We start from the raw sequence: 20875 nt of genomic DNA on the forward strand, positions 1-20875 counted from the left end.
ACAGTAAGTCATTTACATTGATGCTCAATATCTTGTACAAACTGTGGCTTTCTCCATCACTGTCAATGTTACTGAATGACAATATGATGAATTGCTGAGCGGTGGAGCAGTAATATATAAGGTAGGGCCCCTTGCAGTACAGCTACTGTGGCCTAATCACCAGCATGTCCAGACACACATGAGCTTTCCAGAGGATGTGTATCTCCTGCTAATATATTCAGGAGCTCCTCCAACTACAGGATATAACAGTTAAGCAACAATTAATTACAAGATTAACTTCATCAGTGCTTATTCTACCCTTGAGAGTGGGATGTAATTAAGAAAATTTACCTACTCTCTAACTGCTTAAATCAACTTATCTTTCAAACATCAGATCACACCCGCACCTGAAAGTACATATTCTGCATTTGTCATATGCTCCCAGGAACTTCAAGATATAAAGAGTCCGTAAAGGCTCGGGCTGGTTTTGCAGTTCCTGGGTCCAAACGAGTCAGAAGGCAGTTTAGTAAAACACTTTAGAATTTCATATTTGACTTGACATTACCCACATAACACAGCTGGGTTAAAAGCGCTGTGCATTATGTTTAGAGGTCACGGGCCTCCTAGTGACAGGAATTATTTTCCTTTTCCTTTTTTCTGTTATACATATAATGGGACATGAATGCTCATATTAATTAATCATTTTAATTAGGGCTGCCACGATTAGTCGACTAGTCACGATTACGTCGACTATTAAAATCGTCGACGACTGATTTAATAGTCGACGCGTCGTTTGAAGCTTTGTAAGATCACAAAAGACGCAGGGATAAGTAGTAGTATTTAATAGTGTAATAACGGACTGAAACAGAAGATGGCAGCACTGCATGTACAAGGATGTCAGCTGCCGTTAAACCCCGAAGAAGAAGAAGTAGCTCTGTCCCAGAATTCATAGCGCAGCCCAGCTCAGTTTCCAACAATGGCGGCAGCTAGTTAGTTTTAATATTACTCTTATTATTCTTTCTGGGTCACAAAATAAACGTTTAACATATTTTCAAGCGAGAATGTAACTGTGTAAACCTCAAATATCTGCTCAGTTTATCAAGACACCACATATTTTGAAAAGCGCTCCGATGTCTGTTACCCACTAGCTCGATAGCTAGCCGGGGGCAAAGCTCACTAGTGCCCGTGAGAACACCGAACTCCCGGCAAATCGTTTTCAAACCCACCGCCGTCTTTCGCTGCTCAGGTTAAACATATATAAGTCACTTAGATAACTTAAAAATGTTATTGTTTGGCTTCTTTATAGTATTTTATTTATTCCTGAGTAAGTCGGTTTGGCTGAGATTAAAGTTATAGTTTTTACACAGCTGAATAAACGTCAAGCAGACAACTGATTATCAGAAGTGTGAGATGCTGGAGAATATACTCCAGTGTCCCGTTATATTTTAGATAGCAAGGAGTTTATTAAACTTCACCGAAACAATCTGCAAATTTTATTAAAATTTAATAAACTATCATCTTGCCTTTATTTTTAGTTAGCACATACCTTAAACACTTAAAGCTGTAAGCTAATGATAGTTATATAAGAGCAGATGCATGCTGGTGCAATAAGCTGTACGTTTTACCTCCAATGGATGCATGATCTGATTAGTATGGTGACTAGTCGACTATCAAAATAATCGTTTGTGGCAGCCCTAATTTTAATACAAAAGGACTCGGAATGCTCTAAATGTTCAGTTTCTTTCTGTGTGATGTCGGTGAGAGCAGATATCCTTAGTATGGTCATCTTACACTACTGTCACACTAGGAAAAACTTGTAAATCCCCGCATGAACAAAATAATTGCGCAACGAACTTGCAGTCTTGTTGTCTTTTAAAATGGTTTCTTGTCATTTGCTGTCTTCAAAGGAAATTTGCTGTTTTAAGATGGCAACAAAATGGCACAGCCATCAGTCTGCTTGTGTTTGTGACTCAGTGGGTCAACTTGGCAATTAAATGCAATCTGTTTGTGATAATATGGTGATTAACTGTGATAAACTGGTAAAAATGGTAAATCTGTTGACATCTGTTGCAAATCTTTTGCAATCCACATGTGCAGAGCCAGAAACTCGTGGATTTGAAACAGAAATTCCTTCATAGTGACATAGTTGCTGACTTTGACTTTAATAGATGACTGAAGCCCACAGTGTTAGTTATTCTGTGAATGAAGGGGGCTTAATAACACAAATAATGGTCATACCTTTTCCTTTTTGGGCTCTTTGAGTTTTGCAGGTAGATTTGAGTAGTGGTGATGAACATCACACGTTTTTCTCTGGGTTCTGAATCAAAAGAGCCAAAGCTGTGTGAAAGAAAACTCAGCAAAATACTGTGACGGACTGTTATCTGTGTGTTGACTGAGGGCTTATATTGGCTGCTGACGAAAAAAGAAGAAGAAAAACACTATAATTTTACCATGTTGGTGTTGCTTTTTCAAACAACGCCTGTCTCATTCCTGATTTTAGGCTGAACTTCATAATTAAATCCGGGCTGAATTTTAAATTACTAATGTTGGCCGAGAAGGAAGTCTGACTAGCAGCTGAGAATCGAGGTTTTTTATCAGGAGAGAACTTCTCGTCCAGTCAGCTGTGAATACTGCACCATAATCGTTATTTTGTATAGATTTCTCTCAGTACGTAAAAACACCCAAATGGCCCAATCAGACGCTGAGCTGGATGGTGTTATAGTAATAACTGTTATTGGGAAGAGAAGAGAGGGTCTAATTCCATTTAGCTGAAAAGATGTATATATACACATTGCAGGAGTGCGTTTCTACTTGCCCTTTCTTGCATTAGGGAGAGTTAGAAGATCCAAAGAAAACACACAGAAACTTGTGAAGAAGATTCTTGAGTGGCACCCTGGCGTTGCTGTATGCAGCTGCACTTACAAAACTATCTACAGATCTCTGTGTTATTTAAGCTCTAATTAAACAATAAATTAACAATAATAATTCATATTTCCAATACAGCCACAGGCTGTTTTACAGAAAAAGTCTTTTGAGTTGTGTCTTCTGCTGCTAGTACATAGGGTTGGACAGTTTAGGTTGAGCTGTAAATAAACAGCAGCATGTGGGGAGGAAAAGGCCGAAGGGTGTTGGCACTGGCTATTATTATGCTCTAAACAAGCAGGAAGACATGCTCACATGCAAAAAGATACAAGACAAAAAAAAAACCTGTCACTCTTTATTATTTCTGTGACTTGAAAAATGTTAGCCATGCATTGATGCCTCCTCTGTCTTTAAGTCTGTTTCCTGGGTGCTGATTTGTGCTTGGCTCAAGAGTTGATATCTCGTTTCATCCATCCACCCATGAGCAGGTTGCTATAGTAGAGAAAAGGAAACAATTTGAGCAGCATTTCTTCCTTTTATAGTTTGAAACCCTTGGAGGCTAAGAGAGAGACAGAGGGCACAGAGCGATGGAGAGGTAGAGAGGTGGGGCACCGACGGGCCAGTCAGAACAAGGAGGCATTGTGTAGCCCCCCAACTGTGTTGGACTGACAGTCTGCATTACAGCACGCTACAGCAGCCTGCTCCCCAAAGCACTGCTAATCTGTTGCTTACTGCCCCTCTGGCCAGCTCAGGTAAAGGGGGAGGGAACGAGAGACGGGAGGAGACAGATTCCACTCGTTTTCCCCTAAGCCAAATAAATTTTTACCACCCAAACCTAGATTGTGTTTGTTGCTCTTTCAGCACAATTTAATCACGATAATAAAAAAAGAAACAAAAATGTGTGTAAAGTACAGACTGGATTTTCTTCAATAGCATTCAATGGCATTTGTAACTGAAGCTCTTTATAACTAAAACAAAGTATGTTTCACCTGCAGATCTGTCTGACTTTGTTGTAAAGGGAAAGGGATCTCCTTCCTAAGTGCCAGTGGACATCCTGCAGATGGTTTTTACTTTCGCAGTTCTTCTGAAGTTGTTCTGTTGCTTGTTTTCACAGAACACCCCACCAGATAAGCTTGTTAATTCCCTCCAAAAAGCTCAGCCTTTCAGTGCCCACCCACTCCTATGCTTTTTTCTTTTTTTCCCTTTTTTAAGGGAAATATTTCTCTTTTTTGCCAAGCACATGCCTGAACTGTGATAGAGGTATGTGGTCTTGCTGTTAATGCATTAAGACTGACGATTGCTTTTGGAGGGAGTTTTGTGGGCTTTTGAGAAAAATAAAGAAGGTTGAATGTAATGCAGCAATTTGCAGGATTACAGCCTGCCAGACAGCCAGGCTGTTTTGATGGTGTTGCAAAAGGGTTTGTTATTTTTAATGCAAGAGTATTTTCAGCTTAGACAGCGTTAGGAAACTAGCTGATGGAAAGAAGGCTTAGAAGGAGAATTTTGACTGTACATTTCATTCTCATTTTAGGATGACTATTATAACGTACTATCATTTAAAATAATTTTTTTTTACTAATGTCAAGAAAGATGCGAAACTTCACTCAAAAATAAAAGTAAAGCTTAATTAACTTCATTAATTTGGCTGCTGTGTTTCAGTTTCTATCTTATTGTGATAACACTGTTTATTGACTCAGTCAGAGCTGAGCTCAATAAATCTTAAGCAGATAACAAAAATATAATATGGTTGGTGATACCGTAACTGGTTAAAAGTGTAGTTTAAAGTAACATGACATTCTAACTCTTCAGCAGTCTGCACACTATTGTTGCATAGTAAAATTGAAATTGAAAAAATATTTTCTACCATTAGATGTATCACAGGCTGAGCTTTGAAACAACTTGCTTCAAGTTCGGATCGGAAAGGAAATCAGTGGTATCGCGCATCACTAGTAAATTGTACTGGAAAGTGTGTTTTGATCTCATGCATTGAAACCATTTTCATGCAGATTTTACAAGTAAGCACGTACTGGACTCTTTTGTTTTTTTTAGATGTCTAATTTTTTGTAGCCAAACCACTTTCATATTATTCAAGTAGCTCTCTTTTTAGGTACTACACAGGCTGACACTCTGCTCTTGCTCTCAGACATGCCTGGGCTTGTGTTGTTGTTCTGCAGAAAAACATCACTACATCCTATCATGAGAAGGTTTTTAATAATGCATTAATATATTTTACCTTTGTCATGTATAGTATGATATGTAAAGGCCCCATCCAGGAGACAGTTTTTCTAATTTAAAGAATATTTAATGAATAAAACTGAAAAAAATCTTCTTAAACATGACTTTAATGTATGGTTTGATTCTAGAGCTGTAAAAACAAAAATTCTTGCTTTCTATTTCTTTCTTTCTTTCTTTCTTTCTTTCTTTCTTTCTTTCTTTCTTTCTTTCTTTCTTTCTTTCTCTTAGTTTTTTGGATAACAAAAAAGCTTAATTATGTCCATTACCATGATGACCACGAGTCCATTACCACGAGAGCATTGGCCTACTGATAAAGTTTCCCTGAGGACTCCTAACCTTCTAAGTGTATGCTAATTCAAGTGTTAATATTGACGTTCGTATTTTTGAAGAGCGATAGTTTTGCTGCTCTGTTGAAATTTGGACACGTTTCTTTGAAGTTTCCACACTGTATAGCCAATTGTTACAAATTGTCATAAGTGTCTCTGTCTAGCCTTCTCTCTGGCAGTTTAAATGAGTGCAATGAATTGTCTCAGTGGTGACCTCACTGTCAAAAGCTCACTTGTCCAAGCCTCAGGCTACAACTGCTCCAACCAGCAGTCACTTAAATCCAATCTGCTGTGATGATGGTGACTGAGGAAGGATACATCTGTCGTTCACTTTGTGACGATGAAGCTTACACACTGATGCATCTGTCTGGTGATTAGGGATATGCACTGTGACTGCCACCCAACTCTTCCAGACCGTAAAAGTGACCATTAAAATGACAGATCTGCCCTCCTCTGGTTCTGTCTGTCCATATTTTTCTCCATCTGCATGCAAAAGCCAGAGATATTCCCGGAACCCCAGTGCCCCTCACTCCTTCACCCTTCAACCCCATATTCCATCCCACCGTTTAAAAAGAAACACACATGCTCTGAAGCTTGGAGTGGAAGTGTCCTCCTGCCTTGTGCCCTTTGACCCTCTGAGGTCACAAGAAGAGGCACGTGCTGACAGAGGTCATGGGAGTGTCCAGTATTTGGGTTTTGATGATTCCCTAAGGCAGACTTAGCGGCCACTGTCATGCTGTGAGGACATCCCCAAGCTGGGAGATTTATACCCATTCAGCACCCTCGGGACATCTTTAGACAGCAGACCCACAGGTGGACGTCCTCTGATTGTCTGCAGGGGTCGGCTCTTGACAACAATCTAAAATATCAAGCGTGACCTCGTTGCTAAGATGACTTTAGCTGTCAGGGCAAGCTCCTCCTGTGCTTTCATATAAAGCAGACTGTCCAGTGTGGGGTTTTTTCTTTCCCTTATTGTGATAAACAAGCAAGAAAAAGAAGTTGTTGCAAACTCCTTGTCCCTCCTGACATGTGCATGACTTAGCATGTGACATTCCTCGCTAGTTCATTCATTTTAGTAGCATTTTATGCACCCCTGGAAGAGTGGGATTCATGCCTCTATTAGAGTTTAAGCGACTTTGCAGAGTTTCGGGCCGTAAAAAGCACACACATCATTATAAGCCTGCCAGTGTGCTGCTTTTGGATTCATACATCATGCTGTGAACAAATAAATGAGCTGTGTTCGGAAAGGCTGGGGGCAGAGCGGGCTGTAGACGTTCGTTTGTTTACTTATACATGAGTCTGTTGGTTTAAATGTGAGTGTGCGTGTGTGTGTGCGTGTGGCTGCTTGTTTGTGTGTGAAGGTGTTAAAAAGATAAGCCATCACCGGGAGGAGGAAAGGACCAGGAGAACAGAGTGTTTGTGTCTCTGGTTTTAATGACTTCAGCTGCTTGGTTTCTGGTCTCTCGCTCTCTCTCTCTCTCTCTCTCTCGCTCTCTCTCTCTCTCGTTTGAGGGGAGGAAGGGTAGATGTGTAAGCAACTCTGATTTTCAAAATAAGGCGACCATTGCCTGAGGGTATTGATACACACCATGAGGCCAACCCGTGCTGTTATTTTTAAAAAGTGGGATAAACAAGTTAGCACACAGACCTTTTCTTCCCTCTGGATTCCAAACCAGAGAATTTTGTGCACCAGTGAAACTGATCAAAGCACAGGAATTTTTTTGTTTGCTTTTTTCCACATCTGTCTAAAATGTTAGAATCAATGTTGCATTTACCCATATGCTCACAGTTTTGCCACTGTGTAAAAGACAAGAAAGAAACACACACAAGCATACCCACAGTTGAATGTCATGCTTATAAATCTTAATGCAGCAAAACCCTCAGCTTGTCTTCTAATATCAGTTTACCCACTCTTTATTTTCTCTCTCCTTAGGTTTTCTTTTTCTTTTTGCCACACGTTCTCCAATTTCATTAGCTATTGTTTGATCAGTCAAACAGCTAAACTAAATGTAGTGCACACAGCGTATGTAAAGTGCATGTCTGTTAACATGCTCAGGAAAGGCAACACTGCACCGGTTAGACCTCAGTCACACAGACCTTGAGACTGGTCGGCAGCCCCTTTGCGACGGCCAGTTGCTAGGGAACAATGGGAGCAGCTGGCTAGTTAAATGTGTTGCAAAGAGGATGTGGCTGCAAAAACCCTCAATTATCCCTGTTAATATAATTATACTATTAATATAATTGAGTATGTAGGAGGTATTTAAAATTAGCTGCCTGGAATAAAAAAAAAATAGTAGCGAGATTAACTAAATTGTAGGCTAATCCAAAGTATAAAATGAAGACTAATGTAGTCCAAGCAGAGGAATTCAAATTAATTGAGGAATGCATTTTTTAAAATCCAAATCAGAACAGCTTAGCAGTGAGGACTGTACATGGCATGTTTACAAAAGCAGTTCAGCACTTTTCCTTTAGTAGCATCCATGTGAACATTTGCTCATTTATCTAGGTTGTTTTTGATATAATTTAGTAACTTAGTTTGTCTTACCCAGCTGTAGTAGCAGAAGATGGCCTGAAGATGTGATTTACAACTAATGGTTGTTTTACGACTCTGCTTAAAAAGAATTAAAATATGAACTAAAGAATGCAATGTTGTTGTGCATATTTTTACTTTGATATTTAAAAAAATGTTGAGATAAGTTAAATATTTTAGCCTTTGAAACTCTACTACGAGTAATCCTTGAAGGGCTTTTCTGAACTGAGGGGTATATGTCATAATATAGGTGTGCTTGTAGAACAAAGCGACTGGGTGTGCATCAGTAGTTAGTGAAGGTGGTCTCTGTCTATCTACCATCTACCATTGAAAAAACCTTCTAAAAACTCTTCTAATGGTCATTAAACCAAGTCTTTAACGATATACACTGAGGTGACAAGACTCGTCATTAAGGGTACAGGGGTGGTCAATAACTCTTGTCTTTATGGGAGAAAGAGTTAAGCAATGTAAACAAACCTGGCAGAGAATCTTACTATAAATCAGATACATTTTCAATAGAATACAATTACAAGACTGGAGATAGTAGGACTTTCTTGAGAATGACCATCGATTTGCGAAAGACTAGAAGTAAAACAACTTAATTCAAGAATTTGGGGGGTTTGTCTTTAGTTGTTCATAACACAGTTAAAGCAATAATCTGGAGAAATCTTTGTAATCCAAGTAGAAATTGTAACTGTCCTGTGCTCGTTTTGCAAATTGTCGCATGTTGCATGGTCATAATTCAAGTAGCAGGAAGAGGGGGACTATCTGGGTTGTTGTCAATGCACAGTTTAAAAGCAGACTCTGTGATGGATTTGATGAGAAATTTGCACATCTTTGAATGCCAAGTAGTGCATTTAGAGACTCATAAGGCAAGACACTTTATGCACATACATACTGGTTTTCCTGCAGTCCGGACCTGTCACCCCTGCAAGACATTTACTGCATCATGAAATGAAAAGTAGGACAAAATAAATAGTTCAGCAGCTGAAACTTCATATCAAACATTTCACTTTTAAAACAGCAGTTTGTCTCCTTCTTATGGTGTGTTGTTAAAAGAAGAGGCGATGCAACACAGATTTGAGCTCATTCCAACATTTTTGAATATGACTTGGAAAAAAAACACAGCTTCCAACAACCAATGAAAAGGTGTCAATATTTGATCATTTCTAGGCTTATCAGTCAAAAAGACATTCTGTTTCCCAACTATTTTCAAGAGGAGCCGTATTTCAAAGTCATGCTCTGCTCCAGGCCATCTGTCTTTTAGGAAATGTAATTACTACAGGGCCTAAACCTCTGCTGCCACATCCTGTGAGTGGTGGCTTTTAGAAGCTCTGTCTTCCTCTCTCCATACAGCTTTCTTCCTCAGCAAAAAAAAAAGGTCATTGTTTTTCTGTTCTTGTTTATTTAAACCACCATAAAGCATTAAATTATTAAGCTCCTTCTCCAGCATTCTTCTTATTCTTTGCTTCCCCCCCTCTTCATTCTCTTCTTCCTCTTTTCAAGCACCAGACTTCTCCAGAGCAGTGCTGGAAAAGTCCTGGCCCGTGTCTTTGAGGCAAACCTCATCTCTTCCCCGAAATTACCACTTAAAGGGAATTCCTTTTCCAGCAAGCGAGCCTGCAGCCCTCCATCTTTGAACATTTGATGGTTTGATAGCTATAATTTGCTTAAAATAACACCAATAAATTTATGAAGCGGCAAATAAATGCCTAATGCACCAAGATGAAACGCAATACAGCCTTTCATACTGTAGCGCTCGGGAATGTCTTTATTATTTAGTTTCTGTGGAATGTTTTTTTGAGGTCTTGTTACAAATATACTTTATCATATGTGAATGTTCTTGCACTTTTAGTTTATAGTTACAGCCTGTCAATTATCTCTAAAGTACAGTTTAAGCAATCACTTTTGTGGCATTAGGCTAAGCTGTAATCTCACAATTTTCTGCAATGTTATACATACTCGCCCAGTACAAGAGGATTTACATTACTGCACAAGCACCATAACACTGACTTAAAGGAGTAAGCAGCTAAAAAAGAAGCAGCATTAATGGTATTATAACATGTTGGTAGCATTTGCAATACTTCTGTCTTTCTTCAGGCCTGGCCAATAGGAAAAAGCGGCGTCTTTCAAAAACAGGGGAAAGCCCTGAGCATTAGTAACTGACAGACTTTGTAGTCGAACCGCTCCCCCTCTCTTTTATTCACCTCCACCTTCCCCTCAGTTCATGTCAGAAGTACCTGTCGTGCTCATTCTTAGCAGACACTGAACACCCCAGCTTAGTGTACCAAACGTGAATTAGTTAGCTTCCTCTGAGGCTGACCTGAAAGGTGAGACAGGTAAGATTTCAGCTGAGGCTCCAGCTTGTGTGAGAGCACTTTATATAAGCTTTTCATCAGTTTGTACAAGACATGAAGGCAATCTTTTAAGCTTATTTACCCACACCCAGGTGTAAATTAGCAAAGGTATTTGATATGCACTAGTTTGCGTACTAGTACCGATCCCTCGAGAGAACCACTATGCCAGCTGGGGTTTTTGTTATGTGATGTTGACACAACACAGCAGACCACCACTAATCTCCATCATACGTGACCTGCTCCAACCCTGGGTCAGACTTAAGGGTCATCACATGACCAGATATAGGGGGCTAATAATCGCAAGAGCTTCTGATTTTATGCTTCATGACTGGCTGTGACAGTGGACATTATTTCCTGCTACCGGGATAAATTGCATAATGTGACAAAATCCTATTCGTGTAGGACAATAAAAAGACAGGTGCTGTTAACAAATCCCTGTGTGTACTTGTGCAGGCGTTAAATTAGCCTTTCAATTCAGTTCATGACAAGAGTTGAGCTGTTTTTACATGTGAAGCATCAGAGCCACAGCCTCCTGTCTTTTAATGAGAGAATAAACAAACCAGTAGACATAATAGCGCAGCGCTTTTGTCAAGAGAAAGGGCAGAGAGCTAGTTAAATAGGGAGTCTGCCCCCCACATGAAAAAGAACACAGGGGAAAAGGGAGGAGGAAAGACGCCTGGGTGTTCCTGCAGCATTGTCGAGCCTTATGCCTTTGAGGGACACCTGTCATTGGCTGGGCAGTTCACACAGGTGCCTTAATGCCGTCTGATTTGTTGTCCTTAAAATGAGGCTTCAGTCAACAGGTAATGGAAACAATGATGACGATCTTGAAGAAGAGAGTGAGGCAGAGTGGAGGGAGGGTGTAGTGGTGGAGAAAAAATGGATTCTTTAGAAGGCACCTGAGGGTTTTGTGTGAGATAATCTGTTTGCCTTTTACTCACAGTCCTCCTTTTGTCGGGTGGAGGAAGGCGTATCGATGTGTTTGCGGTGCTCAGACTGTTGCTCAAGGATCGCTCTCTCAAGAAACTCCTACTGCAAGTGGTCCGTTCAAATTCATTTATCTATCCTCAGTCCCCTCTCATTTACCCCTTTCGTAACCTCGGACGTTTCCATGGCTACACAACCCCAGCCAAGGCCTGGGTAGCTGGAGGGCCGCGCAAAATCGTGGTCTGTCACGGCACTTTGCCAAGAACCAGTTCCTAATAATGTGATACTGTTACACCATCACCCACACCCTGGTTTCAGGAGCCAAACAGCAGGGCTTGTTCCTACCACGTTGTTTGTGTTGACGTTTTGCATGCATGTGTGTGTGTGTGTGGTCCAACTGCTTGGGGAATGCCAAGTTCCCTCTCACCCTGTGTGGAATGTGGCATGCAAAGCAGACCTGTGTGGTTGTGTGTGTGTGTGTGTGTGTGTGTGTGTGTGTGTGTGTGTGTGTGGAAGCAGGAGATTAGAGCTAAGACCAAAGAATTAAAAGAATCAAGGGCAATAATGATGTGAAAAGTGTAATTTATAAAACACACCTAATTCTAATTTATCTGACAGCTGCAGCTACTATCAGCTTTTTCTGTATGTGTTTTTTAGCCATTTGGGTCACTGAAAAACTCCTTGCACTGTGAAGATTTCATAAACTCTGTTTCTGCATTTGTGTGTGGGCAAAGAAAACAAAGATTTTGTCTTGTAAGTCACAGGTGTGTGCCTTTATCTCCTGTCCTGACATCAGACCGTGCGGTTACTGTTTGTAGGCTTTGTGTGTGGGGGGTTTACACGTGAATGCAGATAGTTTTCAGACTAAAAGCATTAAACGCCCTTTAAAAAATACAGCCTGAATTCTAGTTCCGGTATCATCCTGTATCAGATCACTATATCTCACCATTTCTCAGCTATTAAACATTTCAATTATTCTACCTATTACCTTACCATTTGTACTATTTGTCTACTTGTAATTTCATGACAATTTGTGACTAATTTCACATATTAATCCATTATGGTTAGCTAACAATTTTGTTTGTATTAGAAAACAATTTAATTCCTTTTCCTCGTTTTCATCAATTGTTAATTTATACTGTTTGCCAACAGTCTGTTATACTCTTTGTGAAAATAATGACAGTTTATAATCCAGATAAGCATTTTAAACTGTTAGCCATGCTATAGGTATTTTTAATAATTTATTAACTATTTAACCATTATGGTTAGGTAACAGTTTTGTTTGTGGTCTTCGATGACAACTTAACTAGATTATTCATACTTTTATATTAAATCATGCTTATCATACCAAGAAATATTTTTTTTACCTTCATTGTCCCATATATTTAGAAACATTTCCAGCTTTTTATTCAAACGTATTGTCTTTTAATATCTTATTCATGAGTTTAGCTAGTTGCTGTATTTCAGCGATATCAATTATAAACTTTTTCCTCAGTTATCTATACCATTAATGCTTTTTATATATATGTAAAACAAGCTGGGTCTATTTTTGTTCTGTTTTTGCCCATTATCTTTCTTAAGTCCCAAATTTCAACAGCTTATTAACCTAAACTCTGAAAACTCAGATCAGTTCAGTTCTTTTAGTTATTTTAACAGCTGAGTTGATCATTCCACCTATACTCTGGCTAACCATACATAACCTAGCACTTCAGCAATGTCTTAGAGAGCCTCTGAATTGTAAATTTAGGCAAAAAGTCCCCCACATGCAAATCCAAATGCTTACGTGCTCATTATTCAGGATGTTTTGTGTTTTTTTCTTTTAACCACAGCCCAACAACTTAGTATCTCACAAAGATAGAATCACCCAAATGCATGCAGGTAATATATACAGCTGTTACAGTAGTAAATTTAAAAGTGATCTATACCATCGCAGTAATATGGCACATCTACCTTTTCTCCTTTATCACATCACAGCCACAGGTAGAAACCGGTTACTGTGAGAAATGGTGGTTTAATAAGCATCTCTATTTAGAGCGAGGCTGACCTTTCTACACCCAAGACTGTCTCCTGTTTCCCCTCTGCCTCTTTAACTGTGGCCATGGTGATAAGGGCACAATGTGTGTGTTTTGTGTGTATGTTCTGCAAGTCCACATCTGCTAATGTGTGTGTTAATGAATGCTGTCTTGGTGTTATTTCCTCTTTTCTACCAAACCCTAACCAAATAAAGGTAATTGAATGAGAGTGCGTCCACTTTGTGTGTGAACATGTGTGACTTTACTCCTCTGTAAACATGTTTGCAGAGCATTAACTGCAGAAAGAAGGCTGAGCTTACGTTGGAATGTGTTTTCTTTTGTTGAAAAGTAGCTCTTTAACATATTTTACCACCTGGATTAACAAAAAGTGGCTGCGTTTCCTTTTAGATATGGCAGACCTTTATAACTTCAGAGAAAAGAGATTAACTCAGTCCTTAAATTTTGGATTTTACAATTCCAGCCAGTTTTTCAAATGGAAGAAGCAAAGTGTTCTTTGGCAGCCAGCTCATAAATGAGCCAGACGGTCAAGAAAGACATTATATGGCAGCGGCCAAGGGATCAGCTCTCTTCTTTATCTGTTTCCTTCTCACAGACTGGAATGTTAATGGTGGCTTTGTGAGGAGTTCTCTGGAGTGACTGACAGCCGAGTGGCAGCTCTCAAAGACTCTTAATGGAAGAAAGAAACCTTTTCTTTAATTTGAAGCAGCATCTGAGTTCCTTGTTTCATGAAATGGTTATATAACGTGTCTATTCACATGAACTGCCTCGCATAGTGCAAGAAAACATGGTTTCCAGCAAACAAATGAGATGCTAATAGATATCGAACATGTGGAGTTGGACATTAAAGGTTTAAGAATGAGAGACGACAGGTCATTCCAGAAAGACTTTGTTTCAGAATTGTTCTTGGGTCAATATTAATTCAGTTCAATTCTGGTGCAGTATCTTTCTATAAAAGAATAATAGTTTCATGTTTTAAAAATCATCCTTTGCACATGTTTTTATAATATAAAACACAGCAGTTTGTTCTGTAGCGATAACAAAAGGGCTAAAACTTAAAGCTGAATAAGATAAATCTTTACTTTCTTTTTTGCTGCACTAGTCAAGGCTTTAAAGGCATCTTTGAGCTGGAAGCAGTGATGTAGTTCTTTAAATGAAGGCTAGGCTAGCATGGTTACAACTCTCTGCATATGGAAATGCGATGGAATAAGATATTAAGTAGTGCATCATAAAATTATACAACTCGAGAATGCTTAAAATTGTTAAGTATCAAGAAAGTAATTATCAACAGATGGTACTGTTTAATGTGCAATAAATGAATGTCTGCGGTTCTGCTTTCTTGCTTTCTCACAGGCTATCTGTCCAAAGTGTTGAGGAACTACACAGCGAGGGCTTGTGACGGAGACTTCCTGACTGTGCGCTGCCCTTCGCGTGCCACCATCACCATCCAGTCAGCTTTCTATGGAAGAAGAGGTGCTTCTGATCCCCAGCAGTGCCCTCAGACCTACCAGGCCCTCCTAAGCTCTTATAAAGCTCGGGAGGATGATCGATATTGCTCTGTGTCCACTGCACTACAGGTAAATAGCCAGGCTCATTCCTTTTGCGCTATTACATCATCATTATTCACAACTGTATTGAGTTGGTATTTACCAGACTTTTCCTAAGAATAAAGAATCTCCTCCCACATTTGGCATCCCGCCTTCTGTAAGTCACTTCTTAATGCACTGCCTTTCTTTTTTGGGTTGAGAGAAAGTGTTCTGTAAAAGGTTCAAATTAGCCAAGGGTTAAACTCTGGAGAACCAACGATTATGTAATGCTTTGTGGGAACGTTTTCCGGCAAATTACACTCTCTAAAGAGGAAGCAGGCTTGTATGTTCCTGTGACACAAAGCGATTTCATGGGGTCTTTGCTTTAGCATCCTCTCCTAAATTGGGATGCAGCTGGACAAGAAGACCCGCTTTGCAGCACCAACACAAACACACACAAACACATCCTGTTCGGCATTCATTCAGTTGTTCGGTTTATTCTTAGGTTCCCCTGCCTTTTAGCATCAACTACCCTCTGTTTCCATAATAGACAGGGCTGCCATGAATGCACAGACACAGAGGCTGCATTGTGTCGAAGTGAGAGAATGACTGCCGTGCCACCCACATGAGCACCACCTGTTCATGACCTTTGGTTTGCTGGCCTTACAGAAAGAATGCCTCCATCTACTAATGCTTGTTTAGTGATGCCTCAGGTTGACCAAGTGACATTTGTCCTTATCTTTTAACCTAATTATTTTCAAATCCCATTTATACTGATTCATTACTTTTTGTGCAATCAAACTTTACACCATAGAGATTTTGCAAGTAGCAAATATTTAGAATTTTTGCTGTAAAAAGGCAGATTAATCAATTCATTTCTGTCTGCCAGTAACTGAGTTCATAATTGTTTAATTAACATAACATAACTTTCTCACAGTGAAATTTTGGCAATAGCATTCAATAATATCTTTTTTTTTAGATTTTCAGCATGTAGTCTGATGGATGTGAAAATTCAGCCTTTGCTGTATGCTTAATCTGTGATGTGTAGAGTCATTCTTTGGTGTATTCAGTAAAAAGCTTTGTCTTATTTTGTATTCTTTCTGACTGTCAACACAGTTGGCACTGAAACTTGTCTGGGAAGATGAACACCTTCACTGAGCCTTCTAAGGTTACTTATTGTCACCAGATTCATGCTCAAAAGGGGAATTTTGGTGTGTGGCGGGGAGATCCTCTCAAAAATGAGCGTGATCTTATTTATTTCCTATTTGAAATGCTGTGAAAAGACTTTAATTTGTTGCTATGTGGATTAAACGGAGCTGAAGCAGTCTGATAAAAGAGACCAACAATGGCCATCACTTTGCAACATAATTAATTCTTCAGCACGAACAAATGTGGTCGTTTCTCCTAAAGATATCGCTCTTTAAAAAACACAAACTTAAATATAGTTTGTAACAAACAGGATCAAATATTGCATTTACTGCCTGTTTGCAAGCAATGGATCAGTACCCAGCCATGTGCATGTTATTAATGTAACAGCTAATTCAATTCAGTGGTTTACTGTGTTTTTTTGTTTATGTAATACAGTGGACGTACACAGAAGAATAAGACTTCTCATTCAGTGCTTATTGTTTCATTATTTGATTTGGTTTTCTTGTTAGATCTGCTGACAACAAAAAGTATATTTCCAGACGTATTGGTCTTAATTGGCGCCACAGTGAGGACCTTCTTGTCTATTTAGTGTGTTTTTAGGTGGAAGTCCACAAATTACGTCTGTTATCTTACCCCGGCACTATTTCAGTGGTAATTCATGTCTCTTTCCGTGCTTTTTCATAACTAATGCAACTCTTTTAATATTTAATTTAAGGGAGGCTCTGAACTGAAACCTTTCAGCTATTCCTGTGTGTTGGATTGGTCACTGGGCTTATAGCAGGCTAAAACATGACAAAACGAAGTGGGTGAACTGATGCCTTATACCCTAATAGCTATAAGCAACCTGTTTGAAGTGGTTTTAGGGTTTTTTTGCTGCTAGTCTCACTATCATTGGCTTATTGTTTTCCCTCTAAGCGTGCCTTTGTTCTTCTCCCGTTTTGTGTCACTTTGCTTCAGAAAATGCAGGACGAGTGCCAAGACAGAAGGAGCTGTCAAGTCCTTGTCAACAGCCGCGTGTTTGGGACGGACCAGTGTCCTGGGAGCAGTAAATACCTAATTGTCTGGTACAAATGCAGACCGAGTAAGTCCCTCGTCGCCCCGCGTTGTGACAACGACAAAAATTTCTGTCCCTCCCTGTGCTTGAACCATTCTTTCTTTGTTTCCCCCCCTCACAACGCCAATACACAATACACAAGGGTGGTGTCAGGTCAAAACCAAACTAGTACACTAACAATCAAAGGAAATCCCAAATCAACCTTTAAAATTGTGTACCAAGGCTCTCCCCTGTAGCCACTTATAAATATCTGAGTTTGAAATAGAAATTAGGGCTATATTACAGGTGATGATTATGCTTTTTCATCATTCTGTGAGGTACATGCCCGTAGAGTAGATGCTCATAATAGGTTTTTCCAACACAGCTGGACTCTTTACTGACTCTTTACTTTATCTAGCATCAGGATGTGGTATGTGTAGCTAACCCAAAAGCCAAAGTGCCATTGTTTGTCATGATAAAGCACTATGTCAACTAGTGGACATGCTATATATTAGAAATCAAGTATATTGACAACAATTGAGGAATAAGGCTGGCTGCACAGGCAATACTGAATCTGCATCAATCAGTACTGGACACTGACAGCCATATGTTATAGCCTCATACTCACTGGATGAAGAGACTATATCTGTTGTGATCGTGGCTGTCTAATCTGTATCTGTTATAAAAAACCTCAGATGGAAGGAGCTAGCTAACACCTCTCCAGCTGTGACTGGAGACCTTCTATAATATGTTATAACTATAGAGGCCATCTTTCATCTTAATCTGTCATTTCTGATTGAATTTAATTCTCTTATTTTCTGTTATTTTTATTGGCATGCATTTCTATTCGTATGTTCGGCACTTTGGTCAGTGGTTGCTGTTTTTAAAGTGTGTTATAAATAAAGTTGGCATGGCTTGGCTTGGATGACATTCATGGTAGCATGCAGTAAGGAGCATTTTGCTGTTTCAGCAGCTTGACCGTTATATGGCAGCCTGTTAATAGTAACGTTTGGTCTTCAACTGGAAAAACATGCTGTGACTTTGCTTATCCCGTTTATATACTTTGCAGCAGGTAGACACATAGCTTTAATGTTGGTCAAAATGTTCTTAAGTATATCTCATTCATATATTGAAGCTGTTTCACTCTAGCCTCACACTTTTGCATTTGCTACTGACTAAATTTAAGCTTTTTGTTTCAGATGGAAATCCCAAACAATACTCTTGAGCATAAGGAGGTCAGACCTGGCAAGAGTATTTAAATGTATTTCTCATTTAACTACTTTTTGTAGGAAAAACTTTTTTTATAATTTTTCTATAAAGTCTGCATTAATTTAGGCATCAGTATCCGTGTCTTCCCTCTGTGCTGCTTCTTTTATCTGAAAAAAACTCCGCTTTTTGCGTGCCTCGCTGTTTATCCTTGTCCATCGTTCCCCTTGTGATCCAGGAAGTTAAGAGTATCACTCCGGAGGGGAGCCACAGCAGTGCAGTAATCCCACCCTGATTCTAGTATTCATTCGTCGCTCAGTCCTGTGCTGAGCCGAGCCGCACTGAGCTGTGCAAAAGTTCACACAAGAGTGCCCACAACTCAGCATTAATCCACTGATCCCCCTGCCTTTCCTACTTGTTCCTTTCTCCACTGGACCCCAGGACCAATCAGCAGCTCTTTGTTCACTGTCACTTAACCAATGACTTCTCGGGGGGGAAGAGAGAAAGGCTGCATGGGGTGTTAGTGAGGTGCAACGGGCAGGTGTCACTGCCTCTGAAAAGAGAGGTGGCTAGAGGATGGTGTTAGTGAAGGAGAACAGGGAGGGTCTGAGACAGAACAAGAGTGAGTCCATCACAAAGAAGTATAACAAACTGGTCCTGAACATTTTCTTTGCTTTCTCTCTCACTTGTCTTTTCTGCATTCCTGTTCCACTTCCCACATGGATATAGAAACACTCTGCTGTTGTGTTTTTAGTTGCAGGCCAGTGGAGCTACTTCTTGCTGTCACAGGTCACTTTGGGTGGATGTGTCAGAGGAATGCCTCTGCATGGCTCTACATGTCCACCAATCTGTCCTCCCTCTGTCTCATGCCCATTACTCTGAATGAAAAATGGAGTCTGTGCTCTGCGCATATGATAAACTGCTAAGCAGAGGTTCTAATTTAGTGGTTCTAATTTGTATCTAATCAGCAAATATCCAGGAAATGAAAACTTATATCAAATATTATTAAATAATTTTTTTTCACCTTTACAGAATATGTGTTGTTTTTGGTTGACAAGCTTTCTTCTTTCTCTCTCTGTATCCACAGATGAGTATAAGAGTAAGGTGGTCTGTGAGGAAGATAAGATGAGGCTAAGCTGCAAACAGGGAATGCAGATCGCCGTCTACTCCGCCATGTTCGGCCGAACTCTGCAGGGCACCCTCGAGTGTCCCCTTCTCCACAGGAGGTCTCCATCAGTAGGTGAGAAACCTTCTTGTTTTCCTTTTCTGTCACTTCAAGTATGCAGTGTTTAAAAATCTACTTCGCTCTTGAAAGCTGTATTTTTTGGCAGGTTTTTTTTATAGTTCGTGATCATTCAATGACTTCCTTTTTTACGAAGGTGCCTCGATCGTGTGATTGTGTCATGTATTTTCATGAAAGGTGACACTTTTTGCACATTTGTATCATTCCTCATATAATCAATTTAGGGGTCAGTCCGAGGTCAGGGGAGGAGTAATAAGTAAGGAGTCATAAAACAAGACACTAGCTTGGCATGCAAATCAGGCCTACATGTGTTTGCATGAAGTTAAAAAGAGTCTCCTTGTCGTGCTAATGCTCTTATACATATTAATGAATGGGAAGAGTGCAACTTCAGGTCGCCGTTTTTTTGCTAAAAGACAAAAAAGCCTTGCAGCGAAGACATAATCAAAACATTCAGGTGTCATTACATTGAGCAGATGTTAAAAATGAAAAGGTTTTAATAATGAGCGTTACACGCCTGGACTCGAACTCCAGTGAACCACAAAGAGAACTACAAATACAGTCAGGTTCAAAACACCTGCTGAATCCCCCCTTCATGAAATGTCTTTGACGTGGGCGATATTGCCTTGAGATGCTGTTGTGGTTTGGAAACCTTTATTCCTTCATTTCTTCCACTTTCTTTGACTGAGAGGCTCTAGAGCAAACACTGGTCTGTCACACCCATCCCTGATGTCATCTATTCAAACCTCTTTGCACTTCTTCCACAATCACTGGTTGATAATTTCACTTTTAGAAGCAATTTACCTTTTGTCATTTCATCATCTTGTTCTCGGAGCATTTTGAGATAAAGAAAACCACCACTGAGCATCAGGTAGACACACACTAACGTGCACACATTGCCAGGGGAATGAGGAGGAATGTAGATCAGATGTCCCTGTCATCAAAAGCACTGAGTTTGGACTGTTGAAAAGGAACATATTGAGTTCCCTCCAAGTATGCATGTTTGTTATGTGCATGTGTGAGTGCATGGGATAACCAAATGTACCCCTGGCCTTGTTTAGAGGAATGTTAATGACTTTAAACTTGGATCCGTGGCAAGTATTAGTATTAGTTTAACCACAGGTGCTGTTGTGGTGGCCTTGACCCTTTTGGCAGGTAGTCTTTTCCTCTGTACAAGGAGGAAGCATTGGACCAGACATGTGGCAAGTAGGTGTAGCAGGTGAGACAGGGCTGGTTTGAGATATGGTTTCAGACTCTGGGGTTAAATACAGTAGCTCTGAGTATTGATTAAAAATCTAATTGAAGCAGGGGAGACGTGGTGTTTACTGAAAAATCACATATTCACCATTAGTGTGTTTATGTCGACTGGAGACTCAGATACACACAAACGGCTGTTCGCCCACTTTATAGAATGAGTTTTCCTCTCTCCATCACATACACACATGTGTGTGCATGTAAACACTGCACTCACCCAC

General features: G+C 39.8%; 1 protein-coding gene across 1 annotated transcript in view; it reads left to right on the forward strand.

The window, feature by feature from the left end:
• Positions 1-20875, forward strand: part of eva1aa (eva-1 homolog A, regulator of programmed cell death a) — a 76005-nt gene that overhangs the window by 6623 nt on the left and 48507 nt on the right. Inside the window, exons 2-4 of the mRNA XM_084952940.1 lie at positions 14600-14823; positions 16879-17002; positions 19248-19400. Of these exons, the coding sequence (XP_084809066.1) occupies positions 14600-14823; positions 16879-17002; positions 19248-19400 (501 nt within the window). The remainder of the gene's footprint in view (positions 1-14599; positions 14824-16878; positions 17003-19247; positions 19401-20875) is intronic.

Source organism: Perissodus microlepis, chromosome 15, assembly GCF_051167445.1.
Source record: "Perissodus microlepis isolate ML-2025 ecotype Zambia chromosome 15, ASM5116744v1, whole genome shotgun sequence".
NCBI classification, from domain to species: domain Eukaryota; kingdom Metazoa; phylum Chordata; class Actinopteri; order Cichliformes; family Cichlidae; genus Perissodus; species Perissodus microlepis.